Below are 22,879 nucleotides of genomic sequence, written 5' to 3'. Positions count from 1 at the left end.
GAGATCATTTACTTTTTTTATTTCGGACAGATGTTTTATGTTTGTCACAGAATGAATATCTCAGCCTAAAAATATTTTATGTTATGATATTATTGAAACGATTTTGTTGACTGATTAATTCAAGAGCGATAGATAGATCGTATGACAGCTTATGATGACTTACCGTTCCATCCTTTCTCTACTTCCTTTGATATCAGAAAAGGACTTGTGTTATTTTAGTGCAGACTTATAGTACCGTTATTTCTTCAGCAATAGCTTATGCTTCTACGGTACTCACCTCTGGCACTCACCATACAGAGGTGAGTACCGTAGAAGCACAAGCTATTGCTAAAGAATTTAGTGCAGTATCAGAAATCATAAAGGATTGATCGCGACAGGTTTTAGTGATTTACCCAAATCGCCAGCAACTATTTAAAAAATGGCACTGGATTACAGCAGTTATATTCGAAAAACGGTATTAAATGAAACTGCTCAACTTAAATCAGAATGTAAAAGATTTAGTCTGACTTTTGACGAGTACGCAATAGACGACATCTAAATATAAATGTTCATTCTGTTGGGGGAACTTTGTGAAATATTGGACTAGTAGGTATGTACGGTACTATGCCAACAGAGAATTGCCTATAACTTGTAGGCAAAAAAATAATAGTAAATAATAAATGAATATGGTCTCTGTCTTTCTTAAGACGTAATTTGCGTAGCAACTGATGGTACATCAGTTATGACCAAATTTGGTAAAATAATTGATGCTGAAGAGCAGCTTGTTTGGTCCATGGACCAAACAAGGACATATGCACTTAGAAGTGATAGACGCACTTTATTCGCCCATAGTAAATGAAGAAAAATTTTGGAATCCCGTTATTAAAACTGTTATTACTACGTTATTAATTGGAATACGTTATTAATTGTGAGCCCTAACAGTGACAGAGCCTGGACTTAGTCTCTTTAGAAGCAACTATAGTTTTGCACTAGCCGGCGTAAATAACTATCGTTTTTAATCGAATAATACCATCATCATAATAAATAAAAATAACTCCAAATCTCAAAAAGAAAGACGGCTGTCCAATAGACAGCAGAAAAAAGCAAAAAATTGGCAGAATGGAAATTGAGACAGACATGAGGCGTCGAACAATCGACTGAAACAGAAGACGCCGCCGCACAACGCTCACACCCCTGCAACCAACAGGGGCAGCTCTCACACACGCTGGCTGTTAATGCCCATCCCGATCTCCCACGCCTACCAACTCCGTGAAGAGTTCGCTTCGAGAAAACTGTGCCGAAACGGCCAACTGGAGAAGGCCTGCCCAATCCCAGTCCACGAGCTCTACACCTCGTTTGTTATTTACGTCGTTCACGGAGTAAACCAATTAGAACAAGGATCAACATCCGATGGTTCACTCCCCACAAGGGATAAATGATCTCTTTGCTTAACACTGAAAATCTAAAACACTAACTCGTCTCACTCTCAAAAAACTAAGGCGCCAAAGCAACTAAGGCCATCTAAAGTAGCTTTAGTTGCGTTGGTGCGCGCGCGTACACACACATACAACTTAACCTTTTTTAATGTAGGTATTGAAACAGTTTGAGGTAGGGAAAGTGGTTGCTGTTCTTTTCCCCTACATTAATTCTGGAACCCAGGTTTCCTAAATTCTAGGACCGGCCTAGAATATCATAAAATTAACGAAGCGTTCTTTACATCTTATCTGAATATTCTGCTATATAAGTATACTTACAACATTAAACTTATTTCGTTCGTCCAGTTCACTAAACTCCGGTCTCTTAGAGAGTGGTGCATGGTGATGAGTTTCTGATTCGTAAGCGGTATGATAATCGTATGTAAGGGCGTTCATAAAATCCACATGTCTGTAAATAAACAAACAAAAAAAAAAAGATTACAATATGGTAGTAGTGATAATCAATGTTATGATACATAACATAAATAGCAGAAATATACGAGACAAAGATGGCGTATTCAATGTTTGAGTAACTTACTTGGCTATAGCTGGAATGTCAAATCCTTTATCAATGTATTCCTGGCCTGCAGGAACAGCTATAGAAAGTAGGAGCTTACCCTTCCCCGTTGGCACACGTTCCACATCAAAAGCTTCTCTCAATTCCTTAAATTACAAAAAAAAAAAAAAAAAAAAAAAAAAATGAACGATTCCTACAATGTACCATTCGGCAAAAATTATTGAACTTATTACCACTTCAAAAAAACTCGAGTTCAATTATCTTATTTTAATCTTAATGTTTCTATCTTGTGTTTATTTTAAAACAAAACATCACTCCCACTCATTAGGAATTCCAGGCATAGCATTTATATATGGCTCCATTTTTAATGCTTAAAGTTGCCAACAAATACTTTCATTCTTAATTATTAATATTAAGTAAGTACTTAATTCAATCATTTGTAACATAATATTGTAAGATGTAAAATCTTACAAATATATTATTTTATAGAAAAGTGAGATTAATTTAAAGTAAAACTTATAATATAGCAATATGGGGGAGCGAAACCCTACAAGTCAAGAATATTACTAAGATCACTCGCAAGGGATTGAATTGGACAACGTCTATACAGGGGGAGCGGTGAGTGAAAAGCTATTAGCAGCCTAGGTGCACTTCGACTCCCAGCTCACACAGACAAGCCAAACAACAGAAACGAGTAGCAACTGCTATTAGTAGAAGGTGTTAACTCTGGAAAACAATGGCGCGGTGGACCATGTGCTGTCGGTACATTTCTTTAATCGGTGACACCTGGAGAAGAGACAGGTAGTAAATACGGAACAAATGCTGGGAATTAGATTTAAGATTGGCGTCTGGCTGTTGGCGATCGCAGATTTGGTAGATCTTGGGAAATTAGTCTGCTAACGTATAACTATAAGCGGCTGACTTCAAAGGTACTGACAGCCTGAGAAATTTTACAAATTTCTTAAAATAAGAAGTTAGATCGAGCAATAAGGAATCAGCTTGAGAAAATAAAACGGGCAAATAAGAAGAGAGTGGAAGTTGATAAAATGAGAAAGATTGGTTAAGACTCAGAACAAGGACGAACCTGACACAAAGGGGCGGTACGTAATTGAGATGAAAAAAAGCGAGTGAACAGGGAGAGAGGGAGTCAGAACCCAAAAGTTGAGATTCATGTGGGTGTTTATGGAAGTGAGTTAGGGGGAGACAAAGTTTAGATTCTCGTCGGCGTTTGGGAAAATGAGTTAGGACGGACAGTTCGGTTTTTGTCGTGTTAGAAAATGTGAGTAGGAGACAGAACCCAAAGTTGAGATTCATGTGGGTGTTTATGAAAATGGGTTAGTGGGATTCTAAGTTGAGTTTTTTGTTGGTGCTAGGGAAAATGAAATAGTCAGCGGACACAGCAGTCGAGATTTTCGTCGATATAAATAAAAATGAGTTAGTAACATGGACAGTTGAGGGTTCTGTTGTGGTAGGAAATATGTGTCAGTTAACAGTTGAGTGTTTGGTCGTGGTGGAAAAAGAGAAGGGTAGTGCCCTGGGAAGTTTTCTTCTTGAAAGAGTTCTTAATAGGTGGAGCGGAAAAACGAGGGTAGCACCCTATGAGTTTTTCCTTGTGATAAGTTTTAATAAAATGGAGTGGAGAAAGAGTTAGTGTGAGATGCCCTATGAGTTTTTCCTTGTGATAGGTTTAATAAGGTGGAGAGAAATCCGCAGAATTGGTAGCTCGAGAGAAGGAGCGAAAATGCGGAATTAGTAGCTCGATGAGAAGGAAGGAAGCAGCGAATGGATGGTAGCCCGAATAAGGTGGAGAAAGAACGCCAGTCCCATGCAGCCAAGAGTTCCTGAAAATTATCTGTAGCAGATTCATGTGAAGCAGATGAAGGAGATCCTCAGAGAGCCAAAAATGGAAGGTTGAAACCTCCCCGGAAAGGAAAGAAAAAAGATAATAGTAAGTACTGTAAGTTAACAAGGACTGTTAGTGAAACAGTATAGTGATTAATTAAAAAAAAAAGGGGTAGCACTAGAAGTAAATTGATAGATAAATTATCTCCGAAGTAAATTATATATATACTAACAGAGTTTAATTAATTAAAAAAGGTTATTGTAAAATGCAAGAGAAACAAAGGATGAGTAATAGATTAAATTGTTGTTCAAATGATTATAATGTGTTAGAAGGGTAGTAAGGTCTATACGAGAAGTTTTCATTATGTTTTAAGGATAGATAATTGAATTATACGAGAATCTTTGAATGTTTTAAGGATAGATAATTGAATATAGTGTTTGTATTGATGAAGAATTGTTGGTTCATCTGAAAGACTAATAACAAATAGAGACTTTAGGAAAGTTAAGATTGGTTTTCAGTGTATTGTAATAGAATGGTGAGAACACAGAGTGTAATGATGAAAGTAGCATATTGATTGTTAATATAAGGAACACAATTGTATCCAGAAGTAAGTGAAATAGGTATGGTGAAGGTGTATAAGTCTTGGGAGTTAGTTAGGGCAAGAAGAATGAATCAAGTGTTTTCATATAATGGTCAACTTAGATTAGCTAGTGAAGGGAAACAGGAATAAGAATAATTTATGCAAGGTATCCTTGATTTAACTTCGTATGCATATTACATGTTTTTTTATTCAATTGTATATTATGTTGTATATATATATGTAAATAAACTTTGTTGTTTATTAATTTGTGAGTTTGTTATTCCTGAACACTCAGCCTTTCCGAAGGGAATTATACATAATTGAGAAGTTCCCTTGGATCTGGAATTCTCCCGTAAAGCAAAGTCAGATGTGTACGTGGGGGTGTAGGAAATAGAGGTCTATATAGTTATAAGGGAACAGAACAAATAAGAAATATTTAATAAAGCATAATTATTATTATACATATTCAAAATAAAATTTAAAGAAGAGTAAAGACATATGTATATAAATTAAGAACTTCTTTCCCCCCCACAATATTACCTAATATTGATATATGCACTCAACTCAACTCAGTCTGAAAAAAACCACCTTGGTGGGTAGCACAGTTCGTATAATCACCTTCCTCCCACACCGGGAGAAAAAGTCCTAAAGTCGAGCCAATGACGCAAGGCATTTTGGATCATTTTCACAACGTGGCTGAGTTAGTTGGTCTCTCAGGCGAGGGTATCATGATATGATTTTTTTCCCACTAAACAGCAAATTGACCGCAAAACACTCGCAATTTGCAGAACATATTATATACGGTCCACTTCAAAGTTGTGTTGTGTTATTTGAGGAAACAGTTCCATTAAAAAATTAGTTATTTTTAGTGTATGTGAAGTGTACTTTGTAACAGATCGAAATGCCTTGGGTCATCGTATGCTAAATATGTCCGCTAAATGCTACATTTTTTTCTTGTCTAGCACAGAACGGTGTTAAATCAGTTAGGGCTTCAGACTTCCTTCAGTTGTTGATCACAACTCTACTCATTGAATCAGGGAACAGTAGAGTTGTAGGTTACAACTTACACAATGTTCAAGGAAAATCTTAAAATAGTAACAAAAATTTTTACTTTCAGTTGGTTAAGGATAATTCGTTTTATCTGAAGGAAAAGGGATGGCCATTGTTGGGAATAATACATAATTTGCAATATATAAAGGCAAAAGTAATATACAAAAGTAAAAATGAATCTGATGCTCTTAAATGATATAAATTTTACAGTCAAATAATCTCAAGTTAGGAGACGAGCTAAAATTCATACCCTCACAAGCTGCGCATATCCTATTTTATCTTCAGTTGTGCCTCCATCTCGGAATCCGGGGTACTCCCAGTCGAGATCTAAACCGTCAAATCCATGTTCTCGTAAGAACCTTACTGCGCTACGGACGAACCTCTGTCGATTGGTGTAGGACTCCACTAATTTGGAGAACCTGTGGGTAAACATCAAAACTTTGAATTACTATAAAATGAACGATGATCAATCAATACCAATAGCGGCTAAAAGTTCAAACGATATTCACCATTTTTAAAAATTTTAATTTAAACATCCCCATAATGCTACTGGTTTTCTTGATTGAACACGGTTTAAAGTCCGTCATAGCTCTCTCTTAAGGAAAAATAGAAAAGGAATTTAATACTATAGTTCAGCAACAGCAGTACAATGTATATATATAACTAATAAAGGAAGAATGAACTCGCCAGAACGCATTTTGAAGAAATGACCATAAAAGTTATATCTGCGAGAAACATAGGAAAAAGTATATTCAGTCAACGATATTCAACCTTCAGTCTTAAATATTTATTTCACATCTGTGAAGTAAAACTGACTTCGTATAAAAGGAAAAACAAGAGAGTTAAAGGGCAGCAACAGAAAACTCACTTCGCGAGTAGCAAGACAACGAAGCTAGTCACAAACTTCTAATAAGATCCAAGTACCTACTTGGATTTCGTTTGAACTGAAAGACACTGTTACATCAAATGCAAATTTGTTTTAAGATGTTTACTGAAATATTACCACATTAATCTATACTTGATATAACTTGGCTATGTTTCAAGGTTGTGCTGAATCAAATGGGACGCTGCTAGCACTGACCACAAAATTTTCACTAACCTCTAACTGACCAGAAAAGCGGCACCGGGGGTTTCCACCATCTCCGCGTCGTATTCTTTGTGAGTGACACAGAATTCTGTGGAGGCCAGAGATTTAAAAAGTGTGTGGGGAGTGGTCTGTTGTGTAGCGTTATGGGCTGACCATTTAGCCGTTGGGCCCCTAATGGGACCCACCGTTGCCCACACTTTGCCACGAGGAGGCAGGGCAGGCACTCAGTAGATTATTTAAGTACTTTGGCAGGCTCCACCACCTAATTTTCGAGGATTTCAGTGACAAGGCCTGCAGTTGGTTCCGGTGTTAGCAGCCCATATCTGTTTAATCCGCTCCCCAGAAGCCTGAAAAACGGGTTCAGAAGAACCTTAGTCGTAGCCAACCCATATCAAGAGAAGAATGAAATAACAACGCTTCAATAAACATCTTAAAACTAATTCACAGGTGGTGTAACGTCGTCTTTCATTTAACTTCTAATAATGGTAAACCACGTATTGTCCCCCTATAAAACAGCTACAATGATTTACCACAGGAATATAATGGTTGGATTGGAATGCACTATTTTCATAGGCCAAAACTAACTCAGATCATGATGAGTCAGTTTATTATCCTGCGAGAAAGTATTCTAAAGGTGAGCTGGTCAGTTTACTGTTGTTAAAAAAATAGAATTTTTTTTATGAATCACAATGATCTCCTCATGACATCGATTAATTAAGCATTGGATCAAAAACCCCAAGTGTTTTTGTTCTACCTTCATAGATGGAAATCGAACCTAGCTCGTTCTCCTTTTGTGAAAGAAGTCATTTACTCCTTCTTTCTTGCCTTTTCGGTAGACGGCGACTATTTCAGCAGACATTCGCCATTTTAACTCCGAACTCACTAAATTAAACTTTCTTCTTCTTCATTTATTCCTTTTACTTTTCTTTCAAGCACAACTCTCCTACGTATGTATTCCCTGAAAGTTAAAAGAAATTCAAATGGTTTTCTGCGACTTCTGAACCCCCATCCACGGTACTCTTCCGCCACAAACTAGAATCTTGAAGAACAGAAATTCCTCCTTTTTGTAAAAGATTTTCTTGTTTACAAATCATTCTGAAAAGTCGAGTTCTTTAAAATTTATAACTGAAAAATTTCAACCCCAATTTTCTTTTCTTTTATTGATAATTACCTTTTCTCTTCTATCCGCCTAGCCTGTAAGGTAAAAAAAAATCTACACTTCACTCCCAAATATTTTAAATCTAAATCTTCAAGTTAAGATGAAAAATGAAGCAGCACCTGACTTTCATTGTGGGGCCAAAGATACACACACAGTCACTGACATCCCCCCCCATATCCTATGTGGTGCTAAGATTTGAGGCTCATCTCCCACTACTATTAAACTGCTGTTCGTTAAATCGAATATTGGCTTTTGCTATGGGCTGTGTATAAATGAAACTTGCCTACAGTTCACAGCAAACCTGCAGTTTTGCTGTGAAGTTCTACACCTTCACAGTGAGATCCAACAGCTGGTGAGATCCGATTGATCACAGCCATCAGATGATATTTGGAATTACAACTTCTCCGAATCTATGAGGACACCAGCGTATGAAGAGTCTCTGGACGAACACTAAAGTCAACAACGTCTCTTCTCTCGTTCGTTCATTAACAGGAAGTGGACCTATTCCTACGATTAGGTCCACTTCCTGTTAATGCTGATTTTCTGAGATTTTCTACTGATAAGATTTATTGCCAAGAGCCCTCAAGGAATTAAACATAGAAATCCTCCAATGATTAAGTGCCTCCTGATGAATATTTGAACTGTTTTTATTGTATTTTATTTTATTATTTGCATTTATTTATTTATTTGTAAAACGTGGAATGATACGCTAGGGATTGTGTGACTAATGTAAGACGTCAATTTGTTAATGTAATTTGAAGTTATGGATTTTCTTGATTTTTACAGATTTGCAAACAACTCTTTTTTTTTTTTTTTTTTTTTTTTTTTTAATACAGACTTTCATGGAAGGCTATGCATGCACGTGAACGTGTGTGTGTGTTCATTTAATCCCATGCAGCCAGGGGCTCAGTTTCTCAAAGGAAACTCCGATCCGCTAGTAGAGCTTAATCTTTCATTGTTGGAGTTTTTATTAAATTCCTGGTATGTTGTCATTATAGGTATTACGAATACCTATAATGACCCTTCCCCTATAAGTATGCAATAAAGAAGATTTTATTTCATTCACTGTATTATAATAATAATTGAATTATCAGTTTGTGAAGTTGTCATTAAATGCGCTTATGATGTACGAAGCCTCTTTGTGCAGCCCCCGGGGGGGATTTCAAATGATCCAAAGAGGGCTAGGGCTATTAAATGAACAGCGCTGAATATGACTATGGAGAGCACCAATGTAAACAGCAAGGAATTTAACTGTATAGCCAGTCACCACTGGATGGGTGATCCATTGGGTATTCGATGCGCATATACCAAAAATTTTGAACGAGCATCTCTTAGAGAACTACATTTCCTGGTTTAGTTCACTATAGTGAATTAGGAACAATTTTACCAAATTTACCTTTTAGAGCCTTCGTTCCATCCGCCTACAGCGATTAACGTCTTCAGTTGAGAGTTATACGTTTTCAGACCAACAAACTTCTTGTAATTACCTGGAAGAAAAATGCGCCATTTTGAACAAATCTCTTGCCTCAGACTTTGGTCACATGGTCTTTTAAGTAAGAATAATAGAAAAAAGTTACGGAATTTGTCTTACCTCTAAATGCCGTGGTTCGAATTCCGTCAACCATACAAGGAACTTTTATAGACCTTTTTCACTCTGTGGTTGAGTTAGCCGATCTTGGAAGAGGATAAAAGTTTTTTCCTCCCATAAACTCGGGTTTTATTTTCAGTAAATCGGGAAACTCGAACAGAGAACAGACGCAATTTATGGACATAATACACTCGAGTGTATTATGAAACCCTAATACAGTATGAGTTTTTTTAACCTTTAAATGCTTTTGAAACTATTTAAATTTTATAATCTATTTTAAATACCTTTAAATGCGTTGTTAATCGTATTGCTAATAAAAACAACAATAGAATTTTTAAAATAAATTTGTATCCATATTTCTACCCATTTTAATTTACATCTAGAAGCTTCGTTCACTTCTCGTCTTCAGCTGAGACGTTGTCTTGCAATTTAATTCAGAGTGCACGGACTCCACGCACATATGAGTCAAAGACAGAGAGAGAGGGAGAATTGTTTTATTTCAATAAAACCACGTTAAGACAAAAAGTCATAACAAGAGTACCACAGGATTCTTTCGCCTGCATACAGACGTCTTCGTGTCACCATAGTGGCTTCATCATTTGGCACCGTTTCCAAAGCTGGATTACAGTTCCGTCATAGACTGGAGATTTTTTTTCTTGACGGCTTTTTCATTCGGGTTTCAGTTGAGTTATCCGGTCTCAAACGGAGGTGAAGGGATTTTCTTAGCAACTTATTCCGGGGTGTTTTCCCTCTAGGCAAACCGGCTTTGAAACATGCAGGCGCCGAAAGCAAGAGGAAATGATCACATTATTCTAGCAGAATTCTCCGAATAATGAAATCAGAACAAATCTAACTTTTTTTCTCCAATTCTTAAAAGTTCAGTGGTATGATAAATAACAGCTTACTCATGATATATTTCCGGATAAATGAACTCTCACTTTAACCAATTTGTTTGTCGTAACCAGGCTTTTAAATTGACTTTATTATTTTTTTTTAATGAAAAAAACCTCAAACAGAAAAGGTATTAGAAGCTATAGTGTTTTGATTAAACGTTGAGAAGACAAAATACTTGTAAACAATACACTTGAACTTCCGTAAAGTGTAATTTTGGGACATACATTTGATGGAAGGTTTCTCTAGAGAGCAGACGTAAAAGGGATAAATGAGAAAGAGAAAAAGTTTGTTTTTTTTTTGTCCAATAAAAATCGACCACAGAATACAAGCAATTACCGACACAATATACTGATACCTCACAGCCTTAGTTACTTTGGCATTTAGCACACACTTAACCTAAGATACAAGATATTGTGATTATTTTATATATTAAAATAAAGACTGACAGAGAGAGTGGATATACATGGGAATATGGAAATAATTCTGTAAAATACAAATTAATTCTGTCAGCTAAAATGTTAACTGCAGACAGCTTGCGGTTCATCGTTTCACAGTCTGCAGCCCGGGGCCATGTACGCAGCACTGTCTTAATGGTCCTCTCAGTTTAAAACTAGCATGTCACAAAATTGACTTTTGAAAATATATTTTTTAGCAATATTCGGTTTTTCTGTATGGTTTTTTACGATGTTTTATGTATCTTCCTCAGTATTTAACAATGTTATTAGAGTTATATAATAAGAATGTTATATGAACATATTATATCACGCTTTATGTTTATTGAAGTGTCATCACATCAATCGACACTTAATACCGTTTCAAAGTTCTGCTGAATCTCGTCAGGACTCTAAAGAGAGCTGGGTTACTAGCAAGAACCTTGAACCGTAGCCAATGGTATTAAGTGTAGAGCAGTCGCAGGTAACAGTTGGTTGAATCACCGTCCAAGCCACACCTGGTTTCAAAGCTAGTTGGCTTTTCATCGGTGGGTGCCTTTCACATTACGATCGTAGTTTTTTTTTTTTATGAGTTGTTTATGGTGTATCTAACACAGATATTATATAGAATCTTAAAATATTATGCCTTGTTCCATTTAGTTTTATTTAAATAAATACGTTCCATATGGAAATCAAGAATGATACCCCGTGGTCGTGGTTAGATAAACATGGCGCGTGACCACCCTTAAACAGAAGCTTTCTCTTACGAGCTTCTGTTACGTATTACACGTAACCCGCATCTCCCTTCTCCCATTGGCTCAATAAACTATATGCACAAGAACCACTTTTAGATATAAAAAATTAAAAATTCAATTTTTAAGACGTTAATAACTGCTACTTAAATTATTAAAAATAATAAGGAAGTCGAAGCAATCTGATAATCTGATAGCTCTGTTAAAATATTGGTACCGCAAAAAATGTTTAAGATGTGGCAGTTTGAATGGGTGAGTTATCCGATTTGCTCTTTGGGGACAGTTGAAGTTAACCAATTGCAATAGTATATTATTGTTAAGTTGATGACAATACGTCATTAACTATTTTAAAAAGAATTCGACGATCTAATAATTTTCCAAATTCATCAGTGAAAAATCTACGCCATCTTTCTTAATAATTAATTAACGAAATATCTAATTTTACAGCAGAGGTATCTGGAAAAACTGTTGGATTTGTTTGATTACAAATAATGTTGCTCTGTTCGTAAAGGTTCAAATTGGATGAATTAAATTCAGTTATTCGCAATGCAGTCATTTCAGAGATTTTTTACTAAAATTACTGTTTATTAAACAAGCGTATTTTTCTAATAATGTTTCAAGAGATTTATTTTAATAATCCAAGCTGTCTTCTTCTTGCTAAATTGCATTAATATGATTTTTGAAACTAACAATGTAATTGAATATCACTTCTAGATTTTGTAGAAATTTTGTCCTGGGTATTTAAATGGTTCTTAGTTTATAATCAAACATTACAATGTTATGTCTGTGAGTGCTGAACTAAGAAATTATAGAAAAAAGAGAAAAAACATTCTCACTTCCTCTCGCGAGAAGCGAGAATGTTTTTATCTCTTTTCGACCATAGCCAAAAGAAGTTGGGTGCCTCTGGTATAGTTGGATATTGAGCTATATCTTCCTACACTTTAGTTACTTAAAATTGTAACATAGGTGAATTAGTCCCGTACTAAATCACTACACAATCCCGCTCTGTTACGACGAAGTTTCAATCCCGACTTTGGGGAAATTATATATACAGTACAATTCAGTATCAAAAGCACACTTCATTTCACTTAATTCTTGTGAGTTAATCACCAGCAAGGATACTGAGATATAAAGGCAAGTACTTACCCTGTTCCATGTCGTTGTACGGATCGAACGGTTTCATTTCGAATTCACTCGAAAGCCCCGCAAAGGCGTAAATTAGATGAGTACAGAGGTAGGGATTGATGTTTTGAGGTGTGAATTTTGCCAGTCCAGGTCGATAAACAGCCCAGTTGGAATAGTAGCAAACGATCTTCAGATCCGCAGCATCCCTCTTCGTGACAGCGCCTGTAATCACAACAGTATTTATTTATTTATTCATATACAGATTTCTCACACACAGGGCACAAAGACCCTAAATAATGGTGAGAACGCTGAGAGTTAGAGAATCAACACAAAACAGTAAAAGTAGAATAAAAATATATAAAAATTTAGATTAAGAAAACAGAGTAATGAGCAAATTCTTATACATAGATGGATCAATGTTGTAATTATTAAGGAAACATGAAGGAAACGAAACAGAGGAATACCAAGTAGGTGTTGAGTACGAAGAACAGGCAGTGAGAAATTAGTTTTATAACGAGCATTCAAACTGGGAACAGTTAAAGGTATTTGTTCAAGATGGGATGGATAAAAGAGTTTATGGTACTGTAGCCAAAAAGAGACCCATGGAGTTTTCGTCTAGCGTGAAGAGGAACGATTGTGAAGCGATCACAAAGAGCTCCATAATTACGATGGTGAAAGGCAAGGCGATTTCGATAGAGGGATGAAGGTCAGCTCGAAATAGGACACCTGAGTCTTTGAACATATCAGTACTTGAAATTAGAGAGTTTCAAATATAATAATCAATAAAGGATGGAGGGTCTAACTACAAGATTTCAGCGAAAGCGACATAATTTACGTTTTAACGGGTTTAGAAACAAGTTATTTTTATTGCGCCAGAGTGAGAGGGAATCAAGACAGGACTGGAGTTCATCGTTGTCAGTTGAAGAACAAACAACTCTGTAAAGTTTAATATCATCTGCATAGAGTTGCCATTCAATATTAACGGACTGAAATAAGGTTGACAGATCATTAGTAGAAAAAAGAGGAGCGGACTCAATGGTGAGGGTTGAGGAACACTTTGCGAAACAGTAAACGGAATTGATGAAGTACCATCAATTATTACAGATAGTTCACGATTTCTAAGCAGTGAATCAAGAAAATCTAGTAAAGGGGATCGTAGATCATAAGATGAAAGCTTAAACAGCACAATATCGACGTAGAAAGTAATTAATCTCGTACATGGTTTTCGACCACTGACTATTTCACACTCAACAAGTACTACAACTATTTGCGGTAAAATCTCATCCTATTTTAGAGTTTCCATTTTGTTATTTGATGTTTTTCTAGTTTTAATTTTGCGTCATAGCAATAGTTTTGCTTTGAAGCAAAAGTATAAGTATATTCTGAGAATAAATTGTATGTATTCTAAGGTTAGTTTTGTTGGATGAAAAATCCAACTGTCAAGGAGTGGGGAAAAAGATCATGCAGCACTCCCCAGGACCCGTTAATCGGCCACGCGTGAGGGGAAAAGAAGCCCATATCCACAGAACTTTTCTACATGCTGTCGAAGCAGGGGGTGGGGGATACTGGCCCAGGCGAGCAGCAAATTCGAATGATCAACTAATAATCATGAGATAAGTAATTCAGACGGGGCCAAAATTCTTCAAACCTGCCAGTTTGGCTTCGCATAGAAGGACGCCGATTATTCACGTTCTAGTCGTGATGTCTGAAAAACTCATCAGCATTTAAATATTGATTTATATGGTCGAATATACTTTAGCATTACCATCTTCGACCATATCATTGACTTTCTAAGTTCTAACCATTGTGCCTTGGCTGTTATATAGCACAACGGGTTACAATCGCCGTTCTTCCACATCATGTGCTAAATGCCCGGGTTCGAATCGGTCGAAAGGGGAACAGTTTTTATAGCCATCCTGCTGTCTTTGCTCACTGTGGTCTTAGCTAGTCTCTGGTGAGGGTTATTTTATCCCGCAAAACAGAAAAGTTAATCACAGATTGCGAGCAATTTATACGCCTCATTATTTTAGTTGGTTCAGAGCAAATTCTAAACAATTCAACCCAATTTTACGACTTAGCAATGTCAAGTCCTACTTGGAGCAGTGGCTTTTATTACATCATTATCTACAATATCTGTCAAGTACTTTTCCCCGTTATTGCTCCATAAACTAGAATGGGTGCTACAGTCAGAAATAAATTAATGGCACACCTTGCACTAACATTGCTTTTCAAACAGCAGCGGTGCAAGCCACAGTTCGCACTAATAACGCAAATTGGTAAACCGAGCACACGTGAGAGAGAGAGAGAGAGAGAGAGAGAGAGAGAGAGAGAAAGAGAGAGAGAGAGAAACATATCTGTATTACATGAGTGATTCTGAGCATCTAATAAAGAGAAAAAGTTTGAGTGGATCAGTAAGCGTATATATTCACGAGGGGGCGCAAAGCCCAATTAAAATAGCCTAAACGGGGTTCTTCTTCACTCTTCCCTTATTTCCATTCATCCATCTGTCTATTCACAGGGAAAGCACAAGACTGGGAAATCTTTCACTTCAGAAGCCCGGCTCGTTCAGGTGGCCAAAACACCTCTACATTGTAAAGAGAATTTTGTCTTTTAAATTATGTCGGAACCAGTCATTACCAATTAGATATGGAACTTGTTATTAGATTTTGCTGATATGGTGCCTTTATTATACCTCGCTGATCACGCGCACCACTCTGCAGACTGTGCACTAAATGACTATTAATAGGCAGTAGTCGCGGGCGCGTACCTGGATCTCACTCGTTATTCCATTCAGCACATAATTACTCATTGGTTAGTAATTTGTTTGGCTACCAGGCTAAGGTCGTGCGGAGCAGGTCGACGTTTGTTTTTCTTGTTTCTCATGCAAATGTGAGACTTTTACAACCTCATTGCGACACCTCCTAATAACCGGTTAGATAACGGTTATTTTATTTGCCAAACACTTTGTAATGGATTGAGTGCCGCGTATAGTTTAGCGGCTTTTGTTTTATACGATATGAGTTCGTAACAAATACATTTTGAATTGCTCAAATTCAAACTCTGTTTCTGCTCCATATCTTACTTTTTACCAATCAAAGGACACCAAAATCTTTTCAATATTTTCCACATATAATCTCTCTCACACTCACACGCACGCACATCAATGAAGTGGTAATACTAGTTCGTCGGGTTGCCACAGTGAACAGCTGTCACGCTCATCTGCTAGATCCAAATTGATTTATCTGGGTTTGTACTTTCCGTTAAATTCAAAGAAACAGCTGAAATTCCTGAATGCAAGTTATATGTTTAGAAATTAACATTTTCAGGTTTAAAACATATAACCAATTGAGCTCAGGAATAACTGAAAGGTATCTTTAAACTGCTAAAACCTCTGTGCATAATGAAGTGAAATAATAAAAGGTGTGCAAATAAGTTGATTGGCTGGTTATTTCCAAGAACTTTATGGTAATCAAAGAGCTAAACAGCCAGGTCATAACCTTGAACGTTCAGGTTTTACCGTCCTCCATTTAGAATCACTAACCAGAAGGGGTAAAGCCAGTTGCTGGCACCAACCGCCTGTAAAGTAGGCTGTTGTACGTAACCCAAAAGAGGATGTTAACCAATTATCATTATAATGTCCTCAAAGACCGAAAGCGTTGACTGCGTATTTGTGGCACTCTGCAGGCTCGAAAATGCACGCGTGGAGTCAAAGTTGCCACGAGAATGTGGCCGAAATACACTATATAAATAAATAACTATATAAATACACCTCTGTAGTTGTGCTGGAGTATAAACAGGAATTTTACTCATACTGTACAGGAACATCGCGCCTATATTACTCCCTAATATGATCCTACCATTTACGGATAGGTAAATTAATCATTTTCATGTCTTTAGATTCCTTATGCGTAATATCAGATTTATTTGAGATACTGAGATACTTACTATGCAGTTGCAAATACAACATTGTACAAAATTTTATACATTCATACAAAGATCCTATAAAAAATAAATCAGCAAAATATTGTTCTTAACACACAGTGAGTGTATGTATATAGGGTAGGAAAATTCATACTACGTGCAATTAAAGGAAGTGATGTAATTCTCTCCTAGTCAATATTGAATCTATTTAGTATCTATGAACTGAGTAAGCCACGAGACGACTTTGCCAGGAGATGAATCTAGTAGCATTTTCAGACGTTTCCTTCAGATAGTTGCATGAAGCATCAAGGCTTCTAAGACTATAAAACCTGATTCCCCTGGAGATGAAACCCTGCAACTCTTGCCCGAAGCTGATCAACTTCACCACGGTGTGAACCAAGCCCACTAAAAATTTCTCCCATCTCAACAGAACTCAAATTCCTTTTCCACACAGCTTAGAAGGGCAGTGATCAGCTTAGAAGCGCACTGTGCTAGCCACGAAGGCGATTGCATGAAATTCTATATATAGTAGTGGTTTGGGACAGAGGCTGCCCACTTTAGGAGTCAGCACTCTACAGCAATCGAGCATTTCACCGTAGTGGGCGCAGTAGACGCCAAAATTTCCGAATCACAGCAGAAAAAAAATTACTGTCTGGTTGCGTTTTTTTGTAGCTGACAAGTCCCAAACATACAAGCTAAAAGGGGCTGCTTAGCTTGCCTCTGTAGGCGATGCATCTAGTTTTGTAAGCCTTCAAACTTGATGACCGAAACTGAGTTTAAGGTCAAAAGCTATTCCAAGGTCGTTATGCTTGCTGAGTTGAAAGATTGGTTTGTTTTTGGGTTGTTTTTAGAATATTTGTCGATAAAGCCACGAGATATTGCTGTAAATCGCGTATAATTTACAGTTCATTTGCCGTCCTCTCGACCTCGAGGGTAGCGCAGTTGTTATAAATATGTCTTCCCCCACCGGGTGGGAAACCCCTGAGTTCGAATCCCGTCTAATGCGAGGAAATTTTTATGAGTCTTTTTTCACAACGTGGCTGAGTTAGTCGGTCTCAGGCGAGGGTAACCTGGTTTTTTTTTTTTTTTTTCCTCCCGGAAACTCGCTAATGCGCCTTTATATATATATATATATATATATATATATATATATATATAAACCGGGTGAAAAGGCTTGTTTTTTGAATTTTTATGGCGCAAAAACAACTCTGGTCATATTGCGCCAAATGTGAAACGACTCTGGTTCCAATCCTGTCAGTGACATGAGAAATTTTTATGCTTTTGGCGTTTTTTTTTTTTTTTTTCCCCGCAACGTGGCTAGGTTAGTCAGGCTCAGGCAAGCGTACATGAGTTTTCTCCCGGAAATTCGGTTTGTTCGTCCAGCAAACAGATCACAGAATACATATAGTTACAGACACAATATACTGAAGCCTCGTAGTCTTAAATGCGCTGACTTAGCCCTCGAAAACACACCTAACAGTTTGTGTGCCTGTTAACGGGTTGAAAAACAAGTTTCAGGGTGAGAAACAATGTAGCAGTCATTCGGAAAAACTCTGAGGTCACTGCATGGCAAAAGTTGTTTGTTGTTTTCAGAATGCTATTTGAACTGATTTGGAAAGCTTAATTATTAGACTAACCCGAGAGAGGTAATTTTAGAGGCCAGCAAGTATAGTGGAGTTGACTAAGGAGTGTCGAGAGAGCCATCACCAGCGTATGCAAATCAGCGAGCGAACACACATGCACGCACACGCACTTGTACTGACTTAGCACACGATAGAGAATATTGGAACTTCGCACTGTGAATAAAGTCCGGTTCCAAAAATCACAAAACAATCAACGTCTGTATTATTTCGTTAGTAATAACTTTATTACTAGGAAATTGGTGGTGGTTGTTGTGATTAAGAATTTTTGAAATAGGAATTTTTTGCGGAAATACTAAATAAAAAAGTCGTTTTTTCAGTTTTCCATAATTTGCCTCAGGGGCTCACATCTGGTGAGTATGGGCTTGGCACACCCAGGGTCCTGAGCTGGATATCATCATTCTTCTCTTTCTTGGTGATTCCTTTCTACTTCTGTCAATCTCTCTCTCTCTCGGGGTAACTCGGGAATTTTTTTTGGCTGGTGCAGTATAAGCCTCAGGCTTCCTTGCACCATATGGCTAATAATAGTAATAATCATTCCAAAGTATTTTTCTGTTTTACTAACAGGAAAATACTTTGGAATGTATTTTTTCAAAGTAAAATTCGTTACTCCCAATTAGGTTTCTTTTTCAATTTCCGTACTACGTAATGAATTGATCTTTCCAACTTTCCAAAAGGGAAGAGTAAAAGTAGCCCAAGGTTAATGCGTATGACCTCATCCAAGAATTTCAGTGAGTCTTCTTAACGCAAACAGGATTTCGCTGTCCTAGTAAACACCCACCACATTCATCACTTCCTGTCACGTCAGCTGAAATAAATACTTGTCGAGCGAGTTTTGTGGTGATATATGCAGACTCTTCCCATCTAACGCTGGCGGTACGATCTCATTGCCTCCATCAACTGTATATCATCGATTGTGTGAAGTTATGATTGAAATTAGAACTGACTGGAAATCAGTTGTTTGATGTCGCTATATGGTTCAGAGTGATTGATTGGTATGGTCCTGAGTTATTGAGCAATTAGTCACTCAACAGTCAAATGATAAAGAAGCAGCAACAAATGTTTATAACATAATCAAAACATAAAATTTCATTATGAAAACAAGATTTTCCTCTTTACGTTATTAGCATTCAACCCAGGATGACCGCAGTTCCCTATTGCAAACAGATATCTTTTTACAAAAGGCTGAATATTTGTTTTTACTTTTGATGGCCAGTATGCATATACCCCATGTGTGTTAAGCGCCAAAGCAATTAAGGCTATGACGAATCAGTATATTATATTTCTGTAATTGTATGATTTTTCGGTCGGTCTGCAGAACGAAGAAATCAAGTTTTCAGGAGGAAAAAAACTGTCAATCCCCGCCAGAGACCGACTTACTCGGCTCAAATTGCGAAAAAGTCCATAAAAAATTCCCCGTTTTACTGATAGGATTCGAACTCAGCCCTTTTCCACCCGATGTGGGAGGACGGTGACCATAACCAACACTACCCAAAAGGACCCTTTTATTTTAGAAGGTTCTTTTGACCTGAGCAATGGCGTGTAAAGATTTCACAGGAATTTTAAATTATTGTCAGCTTTAATTTATAATTGAGATTCTGTGGTCCACTTGCAACGCAGATCCCATAAAGATCAATCAATTTTTAGTTGTTTCTCGCATCTTTACTCAAAGTGGGAATCGTTTTGGAGGGGAGCAGTCGATCCCAAACAGGAAAATTTATGTTCGTATCATTTGAGATACGGTAACTAATTATAGTTTCCTCTTTTAATACTGATTTCTCTTTCCCCCCCCCTCATGAAAATTACTGACGAATTTCATTGAATTCTATAATTTAAATTTGAAGAATTACAGTAATAAGTACTGTAATCAGGGCTCGAAATTGCACTGAAATTCGAATCGCTCCTCAAGGTGTCCAGTTGGTGGAAGGATGCTGCAATGGGACAGTGACATCCCTATAAGTATTGATTATGGAGGGGCATTTCTTTACCAGATCGGATAGGCTGATCCTTAGCCGACGTACTGCAAACAGATTACCTGTACATAATCCACTTCAAAGGCGACCCTCTCATAGTTATAGTAAGTTTGTGAAAGGTTCCAGTTGTGATCTGAAAGTAACGTCAAAGTTGTTGGTGTGACATTGAAATGGTGACAGTGGATTCTCGCACTATCAGGAACTCGAGGCCTACTTTTCAAGTGGGGAGTAAAGAATGACCAGAATCTTTCATTTTTCCAGGCGACAAATAACATGTAGTGGATCCTTTCTACGAAGATTGTTTCGAAGCATACTTGTAATTCATCGATATGTGTGTAATCATTTAAATAAAAGCGACTAAACTTCAAAGAAGTGAAGTGTGTTCACCCAAACCCGAAGAAAAAAATTTGCTCTCTCAACAGTCTTTTCTGAATTACATTCTGCATTTTGAAAATATTTCACTTTAAATTAGTTAGCCGTTATATATACATATGTGTGTGTGACGCCAAACAACTAAGACTACGAGGCAACAGTACATTGCTTCTGTAAATTTCATGCGTTTTATGGTAGTTGTGCCTTTTTTTGCTGGATGAAAAACTCGACTTCTGGATAAAATAACCAAGCATTTCTCGTCCGAGCAGACTCAGCAACGCCGTGAAAAGAAACCCATAAGAATTCCTCGTGTCATAATGGAATTCGAACCCAAGAATTCCTCACACGGCGTGGGAAGGACAATAATTATATTCACTTGCTGCTCACGAGGGCAGCCCTATTTTTAAAACACTATGTATTCCATGTAGTTACTGCGTGGTCCTCAGCCCCTTGCGCAGGAGCGGAATCTTTCGCTTGTGGGGAATTTAGTCCGCTAAGTACGTGTATACATTTGTTGCCCGCCTCTTGTGGCATGGATGGGTACTGAGAAACAGCCTTCCCGGTGATCGTTGCTTCCTGGTAGCAAAGTGGCCAGAGACAAGCAAACAACACGTGCACTGCTAAGCATCGCACTACACTCATTTCTGGCCATTTTGCAGACTTTGTTATATCATCACAGTGTAACAAGTGATATAACACCACAGGTTTGAACTGATAATCACCTAATTGCAAGAGTTTACCGGGTTTTCCAGAAAGAACCAATTGTTAATTAAGGGCTGAGGGGAAACTGATAAAAGCGAGAAATTTAATTTTGCATTAGTCTCTATCCATTGAGTATATTTAAAAATTAAAAAAAAATAATAATAACAAAAAAGGTCATATTGAAAGATGTCAGCGATATTCACTCGTCTGACTATTCAATGTGAGCCTCTTTAAGGGTGATACCTAACAAAACGCTCTGCCGCAACGAAGTGATTTTTTTTTTTTTTTTTTCGGTTCTTGTTTGTACTCCAGCACGACTACCAGGTCAGCGGGCTTTACAATAAATCAATCAATACAAACAACGCAAATGGCATTTAGCAATCACGGACTTGAACAATGATCCACTCAAAGAGCGCGTGCTACCGCACTCGCGCCCCCGACCACTCGGCTACGTCAGATAAATCGTTCATCTCTCATTACACAGACAGAATGGACTAACGATCTCTTCCTTTATTCTCATGTCATTATTCTTTCATCATTAAAATAAAATTTAAGAGCGAAAATAAAGCCCCTTTCACACTTATATTCACCAGATCAAAAAGCTTTTGATCATCAAATCCCTAATTTTAAGTACGTACTTCAGTACTTCAGACCTTGAGTAACTTCTGTATGGTACATTCAATAAAGATATATATCTTTATTGCAGGCAGTGATTGGTTACATGATTGCCTGATGCAATAATACCCACAACAGCGACAATGCTAGGGGTTTAACATTAAATAACTTATACAGGAAAAATTACTTAAAACATATATTAGCACATAAAACGTATAATTACATATTTTACATATAAAATTAATATTAACATGTGAAATGAAGAAACATGAAAAGCGATGAAAAGAGGATGGCAGTCACTCGGTTGAAGACGAGAGATTGTCCCTGATGATGCGTCTTCTGTACGATTTGTCCTCTATGAACTTTTTGTAGTCCACATCCATCTCCTGGACATTGTGGAGCATCTCCATGGGCAGGAATCTATCCCCTATTCTAAGCCTCCACGCCACAGACTGCAGAGAGGGGAGGGCTCTTAAGGGTTTTGGTGGGATCCTCCAATTGCACATCTGCCAAAAATTTGGCGTATTGACTTCACCCGCTATCATTTTAATTGTCACAAGCAAGCGGAGGGCAAATATCCGTTTGGAGACTTTTCTGTAAGATACGAGTATATATATATTGAATGTGCCATAGCCAAAAAATAACAAGCAAGAAGTAACGGGAAGAACATCACTGATATTGGCACTTCAAATTGGTAACCAAGCAGATTACAGGGCGCCGTAGCCGAGTGGTCGAAGTGTGGGTAAAGAATTACACGTGTTTGAAACCGTGGTTCAAACTCACGGTACTACTAAATAGTGCTGTTCATGTATTATATGTACATTGTGAACTCTTTTGATTTTATGGTCGTCCCGGAGTATAAACAGAATCTTTTTTATATATTCTGGTTTTCTTTTCTTTTCTGATCATAGTTCGATCTTCACTCATCTGAATGTGAGTCAGTGATGCAGAAAACAAGTAGGAACCGCTGTACTGATGGTGGAAATCAACCGATACGATAAAAACGAATTCAAGAACAATTGTTATAAATGGTGGGTGGTTGTTTAGTTTGGTCACAGTGCACCACTTCATGTGGTACTCTAATTCATAATATTAGATGACCAAATGGCGAGACCAATCACGAGAGGATCCCACATCAAACCCTTAGAATTCTTCCCTCACTCTAGTAACTGCAAT

General features: G+C 37.3%; 1 protein-coding gene across 1 annotated transcript in view; it reads right to left on the bottom strand.

The window, feature by feature from the left end:
* The window catches only part of LOC150083095 (uncharacterized), a 104,171-nt gene that overhangs the window by 12,739 nt on the left and 68,553 nt on the right, over positions 1-22,879 (bottom strand). The window contains exons 3-7 of the mRNA XM_090377789.1: positions 12,502-12,702; positions 9,087-9,177; positions 5,695-5,863; positions 1,993-2,117; positions 1,734-1,863 (exon numbers count right to left, since the gene is read on the bottom strand). Coding sequence (XP_090233915.1) covers positions 1,734-1,863; positions 1,993-2,117; positions 5,695-5,863; positions 9,087-9,177; positions 12,502-12,702 — 716 coding nt within the window. The remainder of the gene's footprint in view (positions 1-1,733; positions 1,864-1,992; positions 2,118-5,694; positions 5,864-9,086; positions 9,178-12,501; positions 12,703-22,879) is intronic.

This window comes from Mastigoproctus giganteus, chromosome 7 (assembly GCF_048544385.1).
Source record: "Mastigoproctus giganteus isolate SK-2022 chromosome 7, ASM4854438v1, whole genome shotgun sequence".
NCBI lineage: Eukaryota > Metazoa > Arthropoda > Arachnida > Uropygi > Thelyphonidae > Mastigoproctus > Mastigoproctus giganteus.
This window is presented reverse-complemented; position numbering and strand designations above follow the sequence as displayed.